Raw genomic sequence first — 14,479 nt, 5'->3', positions numbered from 1 at the left:
AACATATATACAACATATAAATACTGCAAACACAGATAGACTACATGCTGATCCCAAAGCAAGAGATAAAAGAAGATAAAAATTTCTGTTTATAACCAACAAGAGGGGCCAACTAGGTAGCTCAGTGTATAAAGCACTGGCCCTGGATTCTGAGTTCAAATCCGGCCTCAGACACTAGACACTTACTAGCTGTATGACCCTGGGCAAGTCACTTAAGAGGCAAAGAAGCTCGAAAGGTTACAGAAATCACTGGTTATGGTCAGAGTTTGGAAGCCTGGAGGTGAGAAAAGGGGCACCTCTATCCAAAATGATGGACAGCCTGTGGGGAAACCACCAAGTTCCCCACTACATTCATGTCCAAACACGTGCCCTCCATGGCACTGCCTGGCCAAGTGTTGTATAATGTCATTAATCAATTATAACCAAAAGCCATTCTAATGTGGCGACACCCAGCTATAATTTCACTTGGACGAATGGTCAATCATTTTAGCTGTGTAACTTCCTACAGCACTGTCATGTTATCAGCAATCCAAGGGAAGGACTATGTTGACACACAACACAGACAGACAGACAAACTCGACCAATAATGCTTTCAGTGAACCATGAGTTAATAAAGATTCGGCTTTTTCTTTTTGGAATATGCCATGCAAGTTTAAATGAATTAGCAGCAATAGTAACTAGGATTAAGAAAATTCTTTTTTGCCTTTGATTTCTCATCATCAGACAGCTAAAAGCAGCAAGGAAATTTGACAGACATTTCACTAGGTCTTATTATACTGGCTGGAATCCACAGCCCCACCAGGAAATCTTTTTTTTTCCTTTTAAATCCAACATTATTTTCAGTTCCAAACTCCCTCCCTCCCTCCCTCCCTTCCTCACGTATTAAGAAAACAAGAAAAACAAAATCCATTAAAATATTCATATTCATGCAAAATAAATTCCCATGTTATCCTTGTCCCATAAAAAATATGCTTCTGTTTTCATGTTGAATCCGTCCTTTCTGGAAGTAGATAACATATTTTTTCATGAGTCCTCTGAAATCTTGGTTGGTCATTATGTTGATGAGTTCCTAAGTTTTACAAAATTGTTTGTATTTACAATATTGTTGTTGTTATTATTATTATTATTACTACTACTACTACTACTACTAGTAGCAGCAATAGTAACTGTTCTCCTGGTTCTGCTTGCTTAACTTTGCACCAGTTCATAAATAGCTAGATTTCTCTGAAACCATGTTCTTCATCACTTCTAACACCATAGCATTCCATTACCTTCATATGCCATAACTGCTTCAACCATTCCCCAACTGATAAATAACACTTTAGTTTCCAATTATTTACCACCACAAAATATCTATGATAAATATATTTATACATATGAGCCCTCTTCCTCATTCTTTTATATCCTTGGGTGTATAGACTTAGTAATGGTATTGCTGGGTCAAAAAGTTGTTTAGTGACAAAAAGACCAAAACTCAATGGAAAATATTGATGTGGGATCGATTTTGGAGTCAAATTGATCGTGAGTTGTCCCAAAAGAATTACAAGACTCAGTGACTCAGTTTCCCAAGTTTTACTGCAATACTGTGGGTGACCACAGGGAGAGAACCAGAAAAGTGGAAAGGTATCTCTCAAATAATAAAAGAAAAGACAGTTATATTTATAGTATAGATAAATTAATTTATCAGCCTCATAATAATCTCCACCTTTGGGAAGTACAGGGAAGGGCTTATCCTAATTTGGAGTTCCTGGGGTCCTAAGCCAACCCCTGAGGCAGTACCTTTTTCTATGGAGATATGTTTTGGGGGTTTACATCATAAGGTGAATCTGGGAACAAATTTGGCCTTTTCTGTGACTAGTTTCAAAACATCTTCATTTATCATTTATTTCTAGTTTGAGTCAATTTTATCATTGTTATATTCTTAGGCCTTCCCGGCCTAGCTCTCTCTGTTCCCGTTATGGGTACTGATTACTGTGGGTAAGAGAGCTTAGCATGCTGACTTGTGAGTTATCCATTAACTGGGGTCTGAATCCCTCTTAGAGCTCACATCTGAATTAGAGCTTAGACCGTAGGTTTCTGCCTTCTACATCATTCTATCCTTCAAAAAGGATGATGGCCAATTCTTCTGTATCTACTTCCTGCTGGGCGGGGAGGGGGTGCAAAGAAGGGGCCCACAGGGGTCTGTGAATGGAGGGAGATATAGGAGCCTGAATTACAAATGCAGAAAAGGAAACAGAATATCTAAGTAAACCTATTTTAGAAAAAGGGTGGGGTGGGGAGAGAGGGAAGAAAAATGAGTGCACAACAGAGAACAAAAGAAAATTTAGAAGGAAGCACAGAAAAGTAGTGTAGCTTTGAAAATGGCACATATTTTGTTATATTTTACTTTCAAAAAAGTAAATAGTGTGAAATGGAAATTCATGGTTTTGTATTTAATCCTCTTTTGATGTTTTGCTGGGTATGTGGAAATATTATGTCTTTTTGTTTTTAAGTTTAGAATGAATTTAAAAATTTTAAAAGAAATTGGTATGGTTTTCTATTTTGACTCTAGTTTAGGGATTTATGTCAAAAATGTGGTAGGACCTCTCCTTTTCCTTTTTTGGGAAAGTTTATGTAGTACTGGAATTTAAAAAATTGTATTGGAATCCTTTAAGTGTTTGGTAGAATTCCTTTTAAATCCATGTGATCCTGAAGTGGCTCCCCCACCCCCACTTTGGGAGTTCATTTATGGATTGTTCCAATTTCTTTCTATAATATAGGGTTATTTAAGGACTCATGTCCAGTTCTGTTAATCTGGGCAATTAATAATTTTGTTAATATTCACCCATTTCATTTAGCTTATCAGTTTTATTAACACATGATGGCAAAAAAGTTCTAATTATTTCTTTTTCATTGATTGTGAATCCACCTTTTTCATTTTTGATGCCAGTAATTTGGTTTTTTCTTAAATCAAGTTAGCTAATAGCTTACCTACTTTATTCACTTTCCACCCCCTCCCTCCAAAGCTCACGGTTTTATTTTTTTTTGTCTTCAATATTGTTAAACTTGCTTTGATCTTCAAGATTTCTATTTTGTTGTTTAATTGGAGGCTTATTTGTTGGTTTTCTAGTTTTTTTAGTTGCATAGACAATTCATTGATCTCTTTCTCTTGTCCTGAAGAAAGCAAGCATTTAAACATAAATTTGAGTATGGCTTTGGCTGCATCTCCCAAGTTTGGTGCGTTTTCTCATTATTTTCATTACATTTAATGAAATTACTGATCAATTCCGATTTCTTCTTTGTCCTATCCACTCACTCGGACTGAATTAGTTTCCAACTAATTTTTAATCTTTCCTCCAATGGCCCTTTACTGGATATAATTTTTATTAAATGAGTGGCATATTACACGTTTAATATTCATCATTTTTGCATTTGTTTGAGGCTTTTAAGCCCTACTCTATAGTTGATTTTTGTGAAGATGCCATAAACAGCTGCAAAATAGGTGTAGTCCTCTTTTCTCATTCAGTATTCTCTTGTGGGACAGCATATCTTACTTTTCTAAATTACCATTTAGATCCTTAATTTCTTTCTTGTTTTTGTTTGTTATTATCGGTAGATTGATCTAGGTTTCAGAGGGGATAAACTGAATTCCCCCACTATTGTATTTCTTTACCGTATTTCTCCCTATGATTCGTTTAACTTTTCCTTTGAATATTTAGATGCTATGCCATTGGGTGCATTTTATGTCTAGTATTAATATTAATTCATTGATACATTTAAGCAAAATCTAGTATCTGTTCCTCTCTTTTATTCAGGTCTATTTTTTGCTGTTGCTTCCTGTGAGATCATGATTACTATTCCTGGTTTTTTTATTTTAGCTGAAGTATAATAGAGTCTGCTCTAGCTCCTTATCTTAAATGTGCATTTTTCTGTTTCAAGTAGTTCTCTAATCCATTAGAATTGTTGGATTCTAATCGATTGTGGTGTTTTGTGGGTGAGTTCATCCCATTCACATTCAGTTCTGATTCCTGTTTATTTTCCTCCACCCTAGTCTTATCCTTTCCCCTTTTTCTTGCCCTCTGTTTAAGAATTTGTTTTGCTTCTGACTAATCCCTTCCTCAATTTACACTACTTGTTTTCTTATTCTCTCTCCCCTTCCTTTAAACTGTTCCCTGTTTCCCTGTTGGATGAAGTATATTTTTGTACCCAACCCTGTATGTGTATATTCTTCTCTCCTATGATAACGGCAAAGGCCAAGTATTGCTTGCCTCCCCTCTACTCTCTCTTCCTTGCTGCACTGACTTCTTTGGCATCGCATTCATGAGATAGATCTCCCCATTCTTCCTCTTCCTTCCCCCCTTCCCAATATTACTCTTCCCTACCCATTTCATTCTTTTTAAGATTATCAAAACATAGGGGGCAACTAGGTGGTGCAATGAATAAGGCACCGGCCCTGGATTCAGGAGGACCTGAGTTCAAATCTAGCCTCAGATACTTTGACATTCACTAGCTGTGTGCAAGTCACTTAACCCTCACTGTCACGCCAAAAAAAAAAAAAAATATATATATATATATATATATATATATATATATATATATGTACACACACACACACACACACAAAGAAGCTCCCTACTCTCTTTGGGGGCAGCTAGATGGCACAGTGGATAAAGCACCAGCCCTGGATTCAGGAGTACCTGAGTTCAAATCTGGCCTCAGATACTTGATACTTACTGTGTGACCCTGGGCAAGTCACTTAACCCCAATTGCCTCACCAAAAAAAAAAAAAAATTATCAAAACATGACAAAAGCCCTTTATCCAATTAGACTCCTTCTCTGGTCCCTGCTAATGATAAAGTTCTCATGGTATATATGTATCATCTCTCCATTAAAGAATATAAAGTTTATCATGATTACATAAACAATGGAAACATTGCTTAGTCCCTCATGATTGTTCCTTCATGTTTAACTTTTGATGCCTTTTGATTCTGTGTTTGCATGTAAAGTTTCTATGAAGCTCAAGTATTTTAATCAAGAATACTCGGAAGTCTTCTGTTTCATTAAAAAATCCACTTTTCTTCCTGTGGAATTGCATTAATTTTTTCTGGGTAAATTATCCATGGTTGTGAGATGAGATAATTTGCCTTCTGGATTATCATATTCCAGGCTTTCATGGAAATGGTAGTGGCAGCAAAATCTATGTGTTCCTTACTATGGTTTCATAGAACTTGAATTCTTTATTTCTAGCTCCTTGCAGTATACATACATACACACACACAGATATAGAAATATCTCTATATATTTTTGACTTATGAGTCTTGGATTTTAACTATTATATTCCTGGTAGTTTTCTTTTGGGGGTTTCTTCCAGGAGGTGACCACTGGAGTCTTTCAATTTATTCTTTGCCCTTTAGTTCTAGGAGATCTGGGCAGTTTTCTTTTGGGATTTCCTAAAATACAATGTCTAGGTCACAGCTTTGAGGTAGTCTTAAATTCTCTTTCATCATTCTATCTTCCAGGTCAGTTGTTTTTTTTTTTTTTAGATACCTCACATTTTCTTCTTTTTTTTCAGTCTTTTGACTTTCTTTTTAATATTTTTTGCTATCTCATGCTCTCAGTAGCTTCTCTACATAGGCCATTCTTTTTTTTTTTTTTTTTTGTGGGGCAATGAGGGTTAAGTGACTTGCCCAGGGTCACACAGCTAGTATATATAGGCCATTCTAATTTTCAAGGAATTGTTTTCTTGCATAAGGTTTTGTACCTCATTCCAAGCTCTTTGCACATAGCTCTCATTTCTTTTTTCTTTTTTTTCTTCTCCTGTTCTCATTTGACTCTTAAGATTTTTAAGCTCTTTTTAAATTCTTGCATTAACTCTTCTAAGAATTCTTTTTTTTTTTTTTTTGCAGGGCAATGGGGGTTAATTAACTTGCCCAGGGTCACACAGCTAGTAAGTGTCAAGTGTCCGAGGCTGGATTTGAACTCAGGTACTCCTGAATCCAGGGCCGGTGCTTTTATCCACTGTACCACCTAGCTGCCCCCTCTTCTAAGAATTCTTGAACCTGTTGCCAGGATGCATTTTCCTTTGAGGCTTTGTTTGTAGATGTTTTAAAATCATTCTCTTCTTCTGAGTTTGCTGCTAGAGCTTCCTTGTCACCTCACTATCTCTTTATGGCAGGATTGTTTTGTTTTATTTTTCTATCCAATTTTGGATGTTGTGTCAGTGCTGGGCTATGCACATTTCTAGGGGGAGAGTCTTTCTAAGCCTAAGCTTTTTTTCCTTTAGTTCCTTTGCTTTTTTCACAATGCAGGATAGGAGCCTGCTGTCAGTGCTCCCAAAGTGTTGTGATCTGGGGTGAAGTCTACTCTCTGCCTTCCTCTCCAAGCTCTACAAGTTCCTGACTCAGCTTTGGGTCTGTTGGTTTGTCCCTGATTGGGTGTTTCAATAGCCTGCTGCTGAAGACAGTCACTATGAGACTGCTGAGAAACCCTGCAGGTGAAATGCAGGCTCCCCTTCGGTTTGTCCCACTACAGATTTCCACCCTGTACAATGACCATTTGTTTCTGAACTTATTCCTTGCCCAGTACACAACCACGGTGCAAAGAACTGCCAGAAGATACCCATTCCTGCATCCTGTGCTTGTTCAGGGAGCTTCCTGTCCTGATGCCCAGTTGGGGCTATTTTTCAGACCCAGTTCCATGTCACACAGGCTTCTTTTGTCTCCCTAAGCTTTCTTGGGGAAGGTAAAATGATTCACTGTGACTTTTTCTTGGATTTCCCAATGAGGGATCAGTCTGGAGCACTTTCTAGAGCTTTGTGGAGGTTTCATGAGGCAGCCTGGCTGCCTGTCTTCATATTATGCCATCTTGCCTCCACCTCCAGGAAACTTTTAAAATCAGCATTTACTTAAACGAGGGAAACTATTAAATAAAAATACAGAAAGTTTAAAGAGTAGAGCTTGGCTTAACGGAGTTCTGCAGAGGCTGTTTGTCCATCTCTAGCATCAAATGGAAATCAAAAGTCAAAATAAGCACAGAAAGAGAAAGAAGCTAGACACATTTTCAAATTTTCTGGATAGTCTTAATACCACAGGATTTTATTACTTTTTTTGAAATGTTGTGAACTTCCAAGTTATTGTAATATTCAAGTGTAACTGGAAAAAACATTTTCATATCCAAATGGTACAAGAAATCCTCACTATTGCTCTCCACCTGGCCATTGCCACATTATGCCCATGTGGAATTCACCCCTTCTGCTCCCTTTGAAGTGTTGTCCTCCCCCACTAGAATGTCACCTCCTTGAGTGTAGGGATTTTCTCTTTGCTTGTATTTATACCCCTCATACTTAACATGGTGCCTGACATGTAATAAATGCTTAATAAATGCTTTACCTATCATCTCTTATCTCAGGTAATTATAGTTACATTCCCTCATCACAACTAAGATTTCCTATCTCAATGGTAGAACCGATAGACTTCTCTCACTAGTTCCAATACCACCATTTCCCTTCTCCTCCAAAACACACACAGACCCATACATTCCAAAATCAAGCCCAGGTAAATTACTTGAATCACAGTTTTAATTTCATGTTATCTTCCACTAAGGCCCTCCTTTGATGCTTCCCTCCTCGGGGACCAAGGTGATGCCAGTATGCAAAAGAAATGCCAATGGAGTATAAGCTCTCTTGCAAACTAGAAAGGATTTGAGCAATAGATGGGGAACAAACATGAAATGGGGAGGATTCACCCCAGCAGCTGACTGTTGGGTGACTAAATCTTTGCCTGTGAATTCATAAAATAGATAACAGAATCCCTGTGTGAACCACTGCCATTTCTTCAGAATACAGTAGAGTGGCAGACAAGGGGCAAAAGGTGCTTCAAGTCCTGTAGTTTTAGATTGCCTACAAACATCAAACTGCTGGTACAAAATATATAAGATTGCAAGAGCAGGTTCAGCACTGTATCACAGGAGCAGCTGAATTTATAGTTACCAACACATTGATGCACTGTGTATGGGAGGAACTGAGCTATATTCCTACTGATATTCATATTTTAAGTCAAAGGAAGAAATGAAGAAATTGTATCAAAATTGAAGGCAGGGGCAGCTAGATGGCACAGTGGACAGAGCACTGGTCCTGGATTCAGGAGGACCTGAGTTCAAATTCGGCCTCAGACACTTGACACTTACTAGCTGTGTGACCCTGGGCAAGTCACTTAACCCCAATTGCCTCACCAAAAAAAAAAAAAAGGAAGGAAGGAAGGCTCAAAGAATTACATTAGTGAATGGAGTTGCTTTCCTTGTATGCCCAAAGACAAGAAGGACCAGTGTTTTATGGGACACTGACTTCTTTATTTGCAGGGCTCATGGTAAGTACAGGTAGTAAGACCACCAGAAAAACAATTACAGCTTATGTAACAACAATCTTTCAGTTATCTTTGCAACCAGAGATGAATTTGTTTCAGAATCTTTGAGTATCACCATCAAGTGAGGCATAAAATAGGAAGACATGTTTGCTGAAGATATTCTCCAATGTCAGGAAAATAATCACAGACATTGACACACCTTCATGTTTATAAGGACTTGACGTGCTTGATATCACTTTATCCTTACAACCACTTTGTGAGTTAGACACAACAGGCATTATTTTTATAGATGAAGAAACAGGCTTAGAGAGTGTAGGTCAATTTCCTGCATGTCAGGGATGGAATTTAAACAAGTCCAGTAACTTATTTCACCACATTACAGTACCCCACAGAAAAAAATACTGCACAAAAATCAAACAGAAGACTGATTAACAACCTACATGGTGATATTCTCCAGATGCATCTATTTGGGGAAGGAATTGTACTTCTTGCTTGAAGGCCCTAATAGGACACATCAGCTCCATGGCCAGAGAAAAAATATCTCAGCACATAGGAGAAAATAAGCTGACAAAAAATGCTTATTGTGCAACATGCATCAGATAAACAATGATTTGAATGTGTCCAAGTACACATCTTGGGCACACACTATGTAATGGGAGACCATTAGTTGAATACAGAATTAAAAAGAATGAGACCGCAATAGATAGAATACATTTGGAAAATATCCAATGCTTACAGTGATCCCAGGCTGCATCCTGTTTGCAAAAGCTCATCTTTTCAACACCAATAGGCTTTCCCTAGTGATACTATGACTCTTGATTCATGGAATATCACCATCTTCAAAGAAATACAGGGGCAGCTAGGTGGTGCAGTGGATAAAGCACTGGTCCTCGATTCAGGAGGACCTGAGTTCAAAATCCGGCCTCAGACACTTGACGCTTACCAGCTGTGTGACCCTGGGCAAGTCATTTAACCCCAATTGCCTCACACAAACACCAAAAAAAAAAAAAAAAAAAAAAAAAAAAAAAAGAACAAAGAAACATAGCTAAAGTGACTCAAAAGGGCAACGGAAAAACAAATAGTGGGTGGAACTTTTCTCTTAATGCCTTTGGTATGTCAATCCTTTTTTTTTTTTGGTCTTGTTCCATCACTTACTTTCAAGACCTTCCTTTGCTGCAGAGTAGATCTTTAAGGCTAGCCTGAAAGACAGACTCAGCTTCCTTATATTGGGATATACAGGGTTCAGTAGTCTGGGTTTCTGCCCAATACTCTGAAGGAGACAGGATTGGCTCCAGTTGGGTTTCAGTGCCCTTTCCTTCAGAGTCATTACGTCCCATGCTTAGTACCCTGTGTAGTTCTTTCCTCTGTTCTCATTCATACACCTGGACAGAAACAGCCTCTGCCTCTTGTCATGGAGTGTTCTTGCAGTCACTAGAGCCTTCCATTGGTAAAGAAGCAGCATGTGCTCAGCTGGTCTTGTCAAGGAGACAGCTGGAATGGGTGGCTGGGCTGTGAAGCAGAGAGGCTGGATGATCTGGTATAGTGGCTATGATGTGGTGCACGATGTGAGTTTGAGCTCAACAATCAAGATAGATGGACTGGACAGGGGCAGCTAGGTGTCGAAGTGGTTAAAGCGCTGGCCCTGGATTCAGGAGGACCTGAGTTCAAATCCGGCCTCAGACACTTGACACTTACTAGCTTTGTGACCCAGGGCAAGTCACTTAACCCCCACTGCCCCGCCAAAAAAAAAAGAAAAAAAGAAGATAGATGGACTGCAGAAAGAAGTTCCAAAGATGACTGGATCAAGTCCCCCCAGGGCATGGTGTCTAGAGAGGGCAGCGGCAGGGCAGACAGCACACTAACTGTGTGGACAGCCAGACAAGGATGTGAGGAATGGTCTGGCTGGTCTGATCCAAAACCACCTAGAAATAGCGGGCTTTGTGAGTTTGCCCTGTTCACTCAGTCACCAATCAGGATAGTTCAGTCCTAGGTTAGAAGCGGTAGATCAATGGTGCAAAGAGGTGAGAGAGCTACCTGGAAGTAGAATGGGCTGCCCCAGAAGGTACTGCAGGTCCTTTATCAGGAGTCTTCCAGTAAAAAATTGTTCATGACTTATTGGTTACATTTTAGAGAAGGTTCTAGTACAAATATGGACTGAGTTAAATAGCTTCTAAAGTCCCTTCCAACTCTAAAATTCTATGATTCTGCGCCCAAAATCTTTTCTCTTCACAATCACATAATTCACTGAGAGACATCAAAAATGTAAGAGATTCAAGGTGTTTGTTCCTGTCATATGTTGCATTTCTTCATGGAATTGCATCAATATTACAATATTTCAGAGTAGGGAAAATGCGGTGAAAGCAAGTTTCAATGATATTACCTTGAACCAGGCAAAATCTGTAAACTTCTGAATATGCTTTCATTAGCAAAAACCTGACATTTTGTACCCTTAGGCTAAACTTTCAGAAAGGACACGATTTCCTCCTTCATCAATTTTCTTGGATAGCGACTAGTAAAGGAGAGCAAAGAAGACAAATGGGAAAAGAAGAGGAATGTCTGGAGAGTGGAAGCACCCAAGCAAAATCTCATCATCATTGCCACCAATATCATATCTCAGAGATTCATACTTAAGGATGGATGGCCTATGAGGTATTCCTCTTCATCAGAATCATGTTCCTGCTTATAATTCCTTAAATGATCAAGACAATTCAACTAACATTTGTGAAGCAGTTGTTTTATGCAAGGCACCGTGCTAGGTGGTGAAACGAATAAAAATAAATTTTCATAAATTTCCTTTTCACAAGTCAAATCATTTTAAGATCTCAAGCTGAAGATTACCTTTAAAACAGAGCAAAATCGAATGGAAGTCCATAATCATTCTTTGACCCATCCACCCCTATCCAAAGGAGAAGAAAATCCTGGTAGGTGGTCCAAGAACTCTGTACTAGAATAATGGTGATCCTTAACTTTGGTCCTTGGCTGGTTTTGTCAGCTGATGTTTACTTTGTGAGCAAATGTTATCTAATTCAGCACAGTACTTCAAGAGATTAATTCTTTCAAATCTGGGGGTGGCTTCCCTGCACTGATACAATCACGGACTTAGAATTTAATAACTTTGGAGGAGGTCTAGTCCAATCATCTCCTTTTACAAATAAGGAAACTGAGGTCCACAGAGGCTAAGTGACTTGTATACATTTGCAAATTCTTATTAATGCACAAATTGCTTCCCACTATGTTAAGTTCTGTTAAGGGTCTGCCCTTATTATTTTTGTCTTTGTATTCCATACAGCCAATACACTTCCTGGCAAAGAATAGGTATTAAATAAGTGGAAGGTATTGAAATCAATTAAATCTAAGTGGAAGCAACCAAATGATTGCTCTAGATGGCACAGGTGGTAATAGGGCAGGTTATGAACACAGGTCTTTGGACTTAAAGCTGAGTGTTATTTTCTTTATATGATAATGTATGAGCTGTTAAAGAGCATATGTATATGTATATGCATATACAGATATGTGCATGAAATCACATATAAAATCAATGGATGGATGGCAACCTTATATATATTTTTAAATTTTTTTAAAGACTCTTCTTCATTATTGTTCTCTTAAGCATGCTGTAACTCAGAGGATATTCCAGGTTTTCACTGTCTTTTGCAGCTTTCATCTCCACGACTTTTTGTCTTTGTCTCTGTTTCTCTTACTGAAACACTAACCCTGTTTCTTCAAAACCCAGCTCAAATGCCATGCCCATGAAATCTTTCCCCATCCATCCCCGCTCCAAAGGGATCTCTCTCTCCTCACCCTCTTCCAGGACTGAGTCTCTTATGCACCATCTTAATCTGTATGAGAGTATTCAGTACAATGCGGAGGGAAAAGCCTTGCATTCTGAGTCAGAAAGCTTAGACTTGCAGTTAGCTGAAGTTATTGAATGCCTCTAACCCTCCACTTACTCATCTGTAAAATAAGGGAGATGGACCAGGTGACCGTCAAGATTCCTTCTAGGTCCAACTTACGGAGAACTGGCACCTAATTAGCATTTACTGAAATCCTTCATTCCTTAGCAGTCCTCAGAGGGGTGATAATAGACATTTACAAGGCCCTTTATATAATGACCTCATTTGATCCCAGCCCTATGAGCCAAGCACTTCAATCTTATTTGCTACTGGCTCAAACAAGTAAAAAGGCTTGTCCGGCGTAACACAGCCTCTTCTGACCTAGACCTAACTCTGGTCTCAGCCCTGCACGGCCTCCAAGGCTGGGCCTCTGCTCATCATGGCATTCCCATTTGTGTTCCAGGTCTTCTCCAAGTCTTCTGTTCACACAATTCAGCTTCGTTAAGAAATGCCCGACCTTCAAGGCTCCTTGACTCCTTTGGTCTTCAGCCTCCCTGAAGCTTCTCTTTTCTTGAGAACACCAGAATCTGAGGAAAGTGTGGATATTTTCATCATGAAGATCTTTTATAGCCTCAACACCTCCCTCTGTGTGAAAGTCAATCAAGACGAGAGACTTAGCTGGCGTCTCCACTTTCTACAGGCAATGAAAGAAAATTGTTTTATCAATTTACAGATTGAGACATTGTGACTCTAAGACTCATTGTGCTTTTCTTTTGATGGCTATGTAGAACTCTGTTTTGGGTCTTATATATTGACTCCATCAAGTACACTGTCGACAGATTAACCTCAAAGTGACAGCTGCAGAGGCACAAAACAGCTACAGGTAAGTAAGAGCTACACATACCCCGAAGAAGTGTATGGAAAAACACCCTCCTCTGGGACATAACATATAACATCAGAAACTTTTTTATTCCTCAGCTCCCTGGAAGGGTTAGGAGGAGAAACAGACTGGGAAATGCAGGCAATATTAAAACAAAGGCAACTGAAAGGCAGCTGCCTGTGGAACTGGCTTCCTGCAATGATGCAGGACAGGTTACTCAGTCCTCTCAGTATTCAAGGGAATTCAATAAGTTACAAAACCACATGGCTCTGTACTGGCAGAAGTAATTTTGTCACCTGGAGGTTCCTATACCGATGAAATCATAGGGCTAATCCATATCAAAATAAAAGATATGAAGAAATACTTATTTTTTAAAAAACTAAAGCCGGTTAAAAACAGACAACAAAAGGTATTTTGGGTCACATGTGTAAAAATAAAACATCATATTTTTGGTGCTTATTTCAAATATAGCTTCATTCAGGTTTTTGTTTCTCAATGTTTTCCTAAGAATCAGTTTTATACTTTTAAAAAGTGCTAATTAAAATTGTGCCCATTTAATTCGTCTAGAATTTGGCTCTTTATGATTTTCTGTCGTCCTTGCCAATGAACCATCCCTCCCTAGCAGCCTGCAGTAGGTGTCCAGCATACTTGGACTCCCCATGCCCTAGTTTCACTTTGCACATTGGCAGTATCTTAACAGAAGTGTTTCCCATGCCTAGGTCTTCCTGGAAGAAGTCTAAATTCGATTAAAAGAAATGAATCCTGAACACTTGCTGCATGCCCTAACTTTGTAGGCTTTTGGAGCCTCTGACAATATCTTTGCTCATTTTCTGCCCTGCAGTTTTCCAACCTCTATAACCATTTGAATCCATTGCCTGACAAAATGTGTTCACTGAATCAAATTTACTATTCATCAGTGGTAAGAACCCTTTCTTACCTAATTGGTGGTTCCTTACCACATTTTTCTTTCTAGTCAGTCCTTTTCTTCCAGGAAAGCGTGCTTTCTGATGTGCATTGTTTTTCCTGTTCCTGTTATCTGATTCAAAAGTAGAGCAGTGCTAAACCCAGCTGCAATCCCAAAGCACAGGAATCTTTTGCCCCCCATAGCCATGCCAAGGAGACTGGCGATCTTTAATGATTCACGGGAGAAAATTCTTGTTCGGAACATATTTTGGTGCCCTCTTGCAGGAGATTTCACCCTCAGTCTAGAAGCTAAAAGTTCAGTATGACTATTGGATGGTGAACAATGTCATTTGATCTGCTTTTGTTTTTCAAGGAGAATAGAAAGTCATTTCACACGGAGGAATCACTCTCTACCCTCGCTGGTTTCCTACTTTGGAACCTCAGATTATAATCAATCACGATACTGTTTCAAGTTTCTGGTGAGTAATAAAAGCAGTTCTTCACTGTACCAAATAGGTCTTAAA

General features: G+C 38.9%; 2 protein-coding genes across 3 annotated transcripts in view; one reads left to right on the top strand and one right to left on the bottom strand.

Annotated features, from left to right (window-relative positions):
- LRRC34 (leucine rich repeat containing 34) overlaps nucleotides 1–12,774 on the top strand; it is a 30,514-nt gene extending 17,740 nt beyond the window's left edge. The window contains exon 12 of one of the 2 annotated variants that reach the window (XM_043991511.1): nucleotides 12,636–12,774. The gene's annotated coding sequence lies outside the window, so the exon portion shown is untranslated. Of the gene's footprint in view, nucleotides 1–6,287; nucleotides 6,406–12,635 lie in introns of those variants that run through there. The other variant, XM_043991512.1, reaches the window with a different exon arrangement.
- The window catches only part of MYNN (myoneurin), a 38,022-nt gene continuing 32,859 nt past the window's right edge, over nucleotides 9,317–14,479 (bottom strand). The window contains exon 9 of the mRNA XM_043991507.1: nucleotides 9,317–12,866. Within this exon, the coding sequence (XP_043847442.1) occupies nucleotides 12,833–12,866 (34 nt within the window). The 3' untranslated portion in view covers nucleotides 9,317–12,832. The remainder of the gene's footprint in view (nucleotides 12,867–14,479) is intronic.

The sequence above is a fragment of the Dromiciops gliroides genome, chromosome 3 (assembly GCF_019393635.1).
Source record: "Dromiciops gliroides isolate mDroGli1 chromosome 3, mDroGli1.pri, whole genome shotgun sequence".
In the NCBI taxonomy this organism is placed as follows: Eukaryota; Metazoa; Chordata; class Mammalia; order Microbiotheria; family Microbiotheriidae; genus Dromiciops; species Dromiciops gliroides.
Note: the sequence above shows the minus strand (reverse complement) of the source record. Positions and strands in the feature narration are given on the sequence as shown.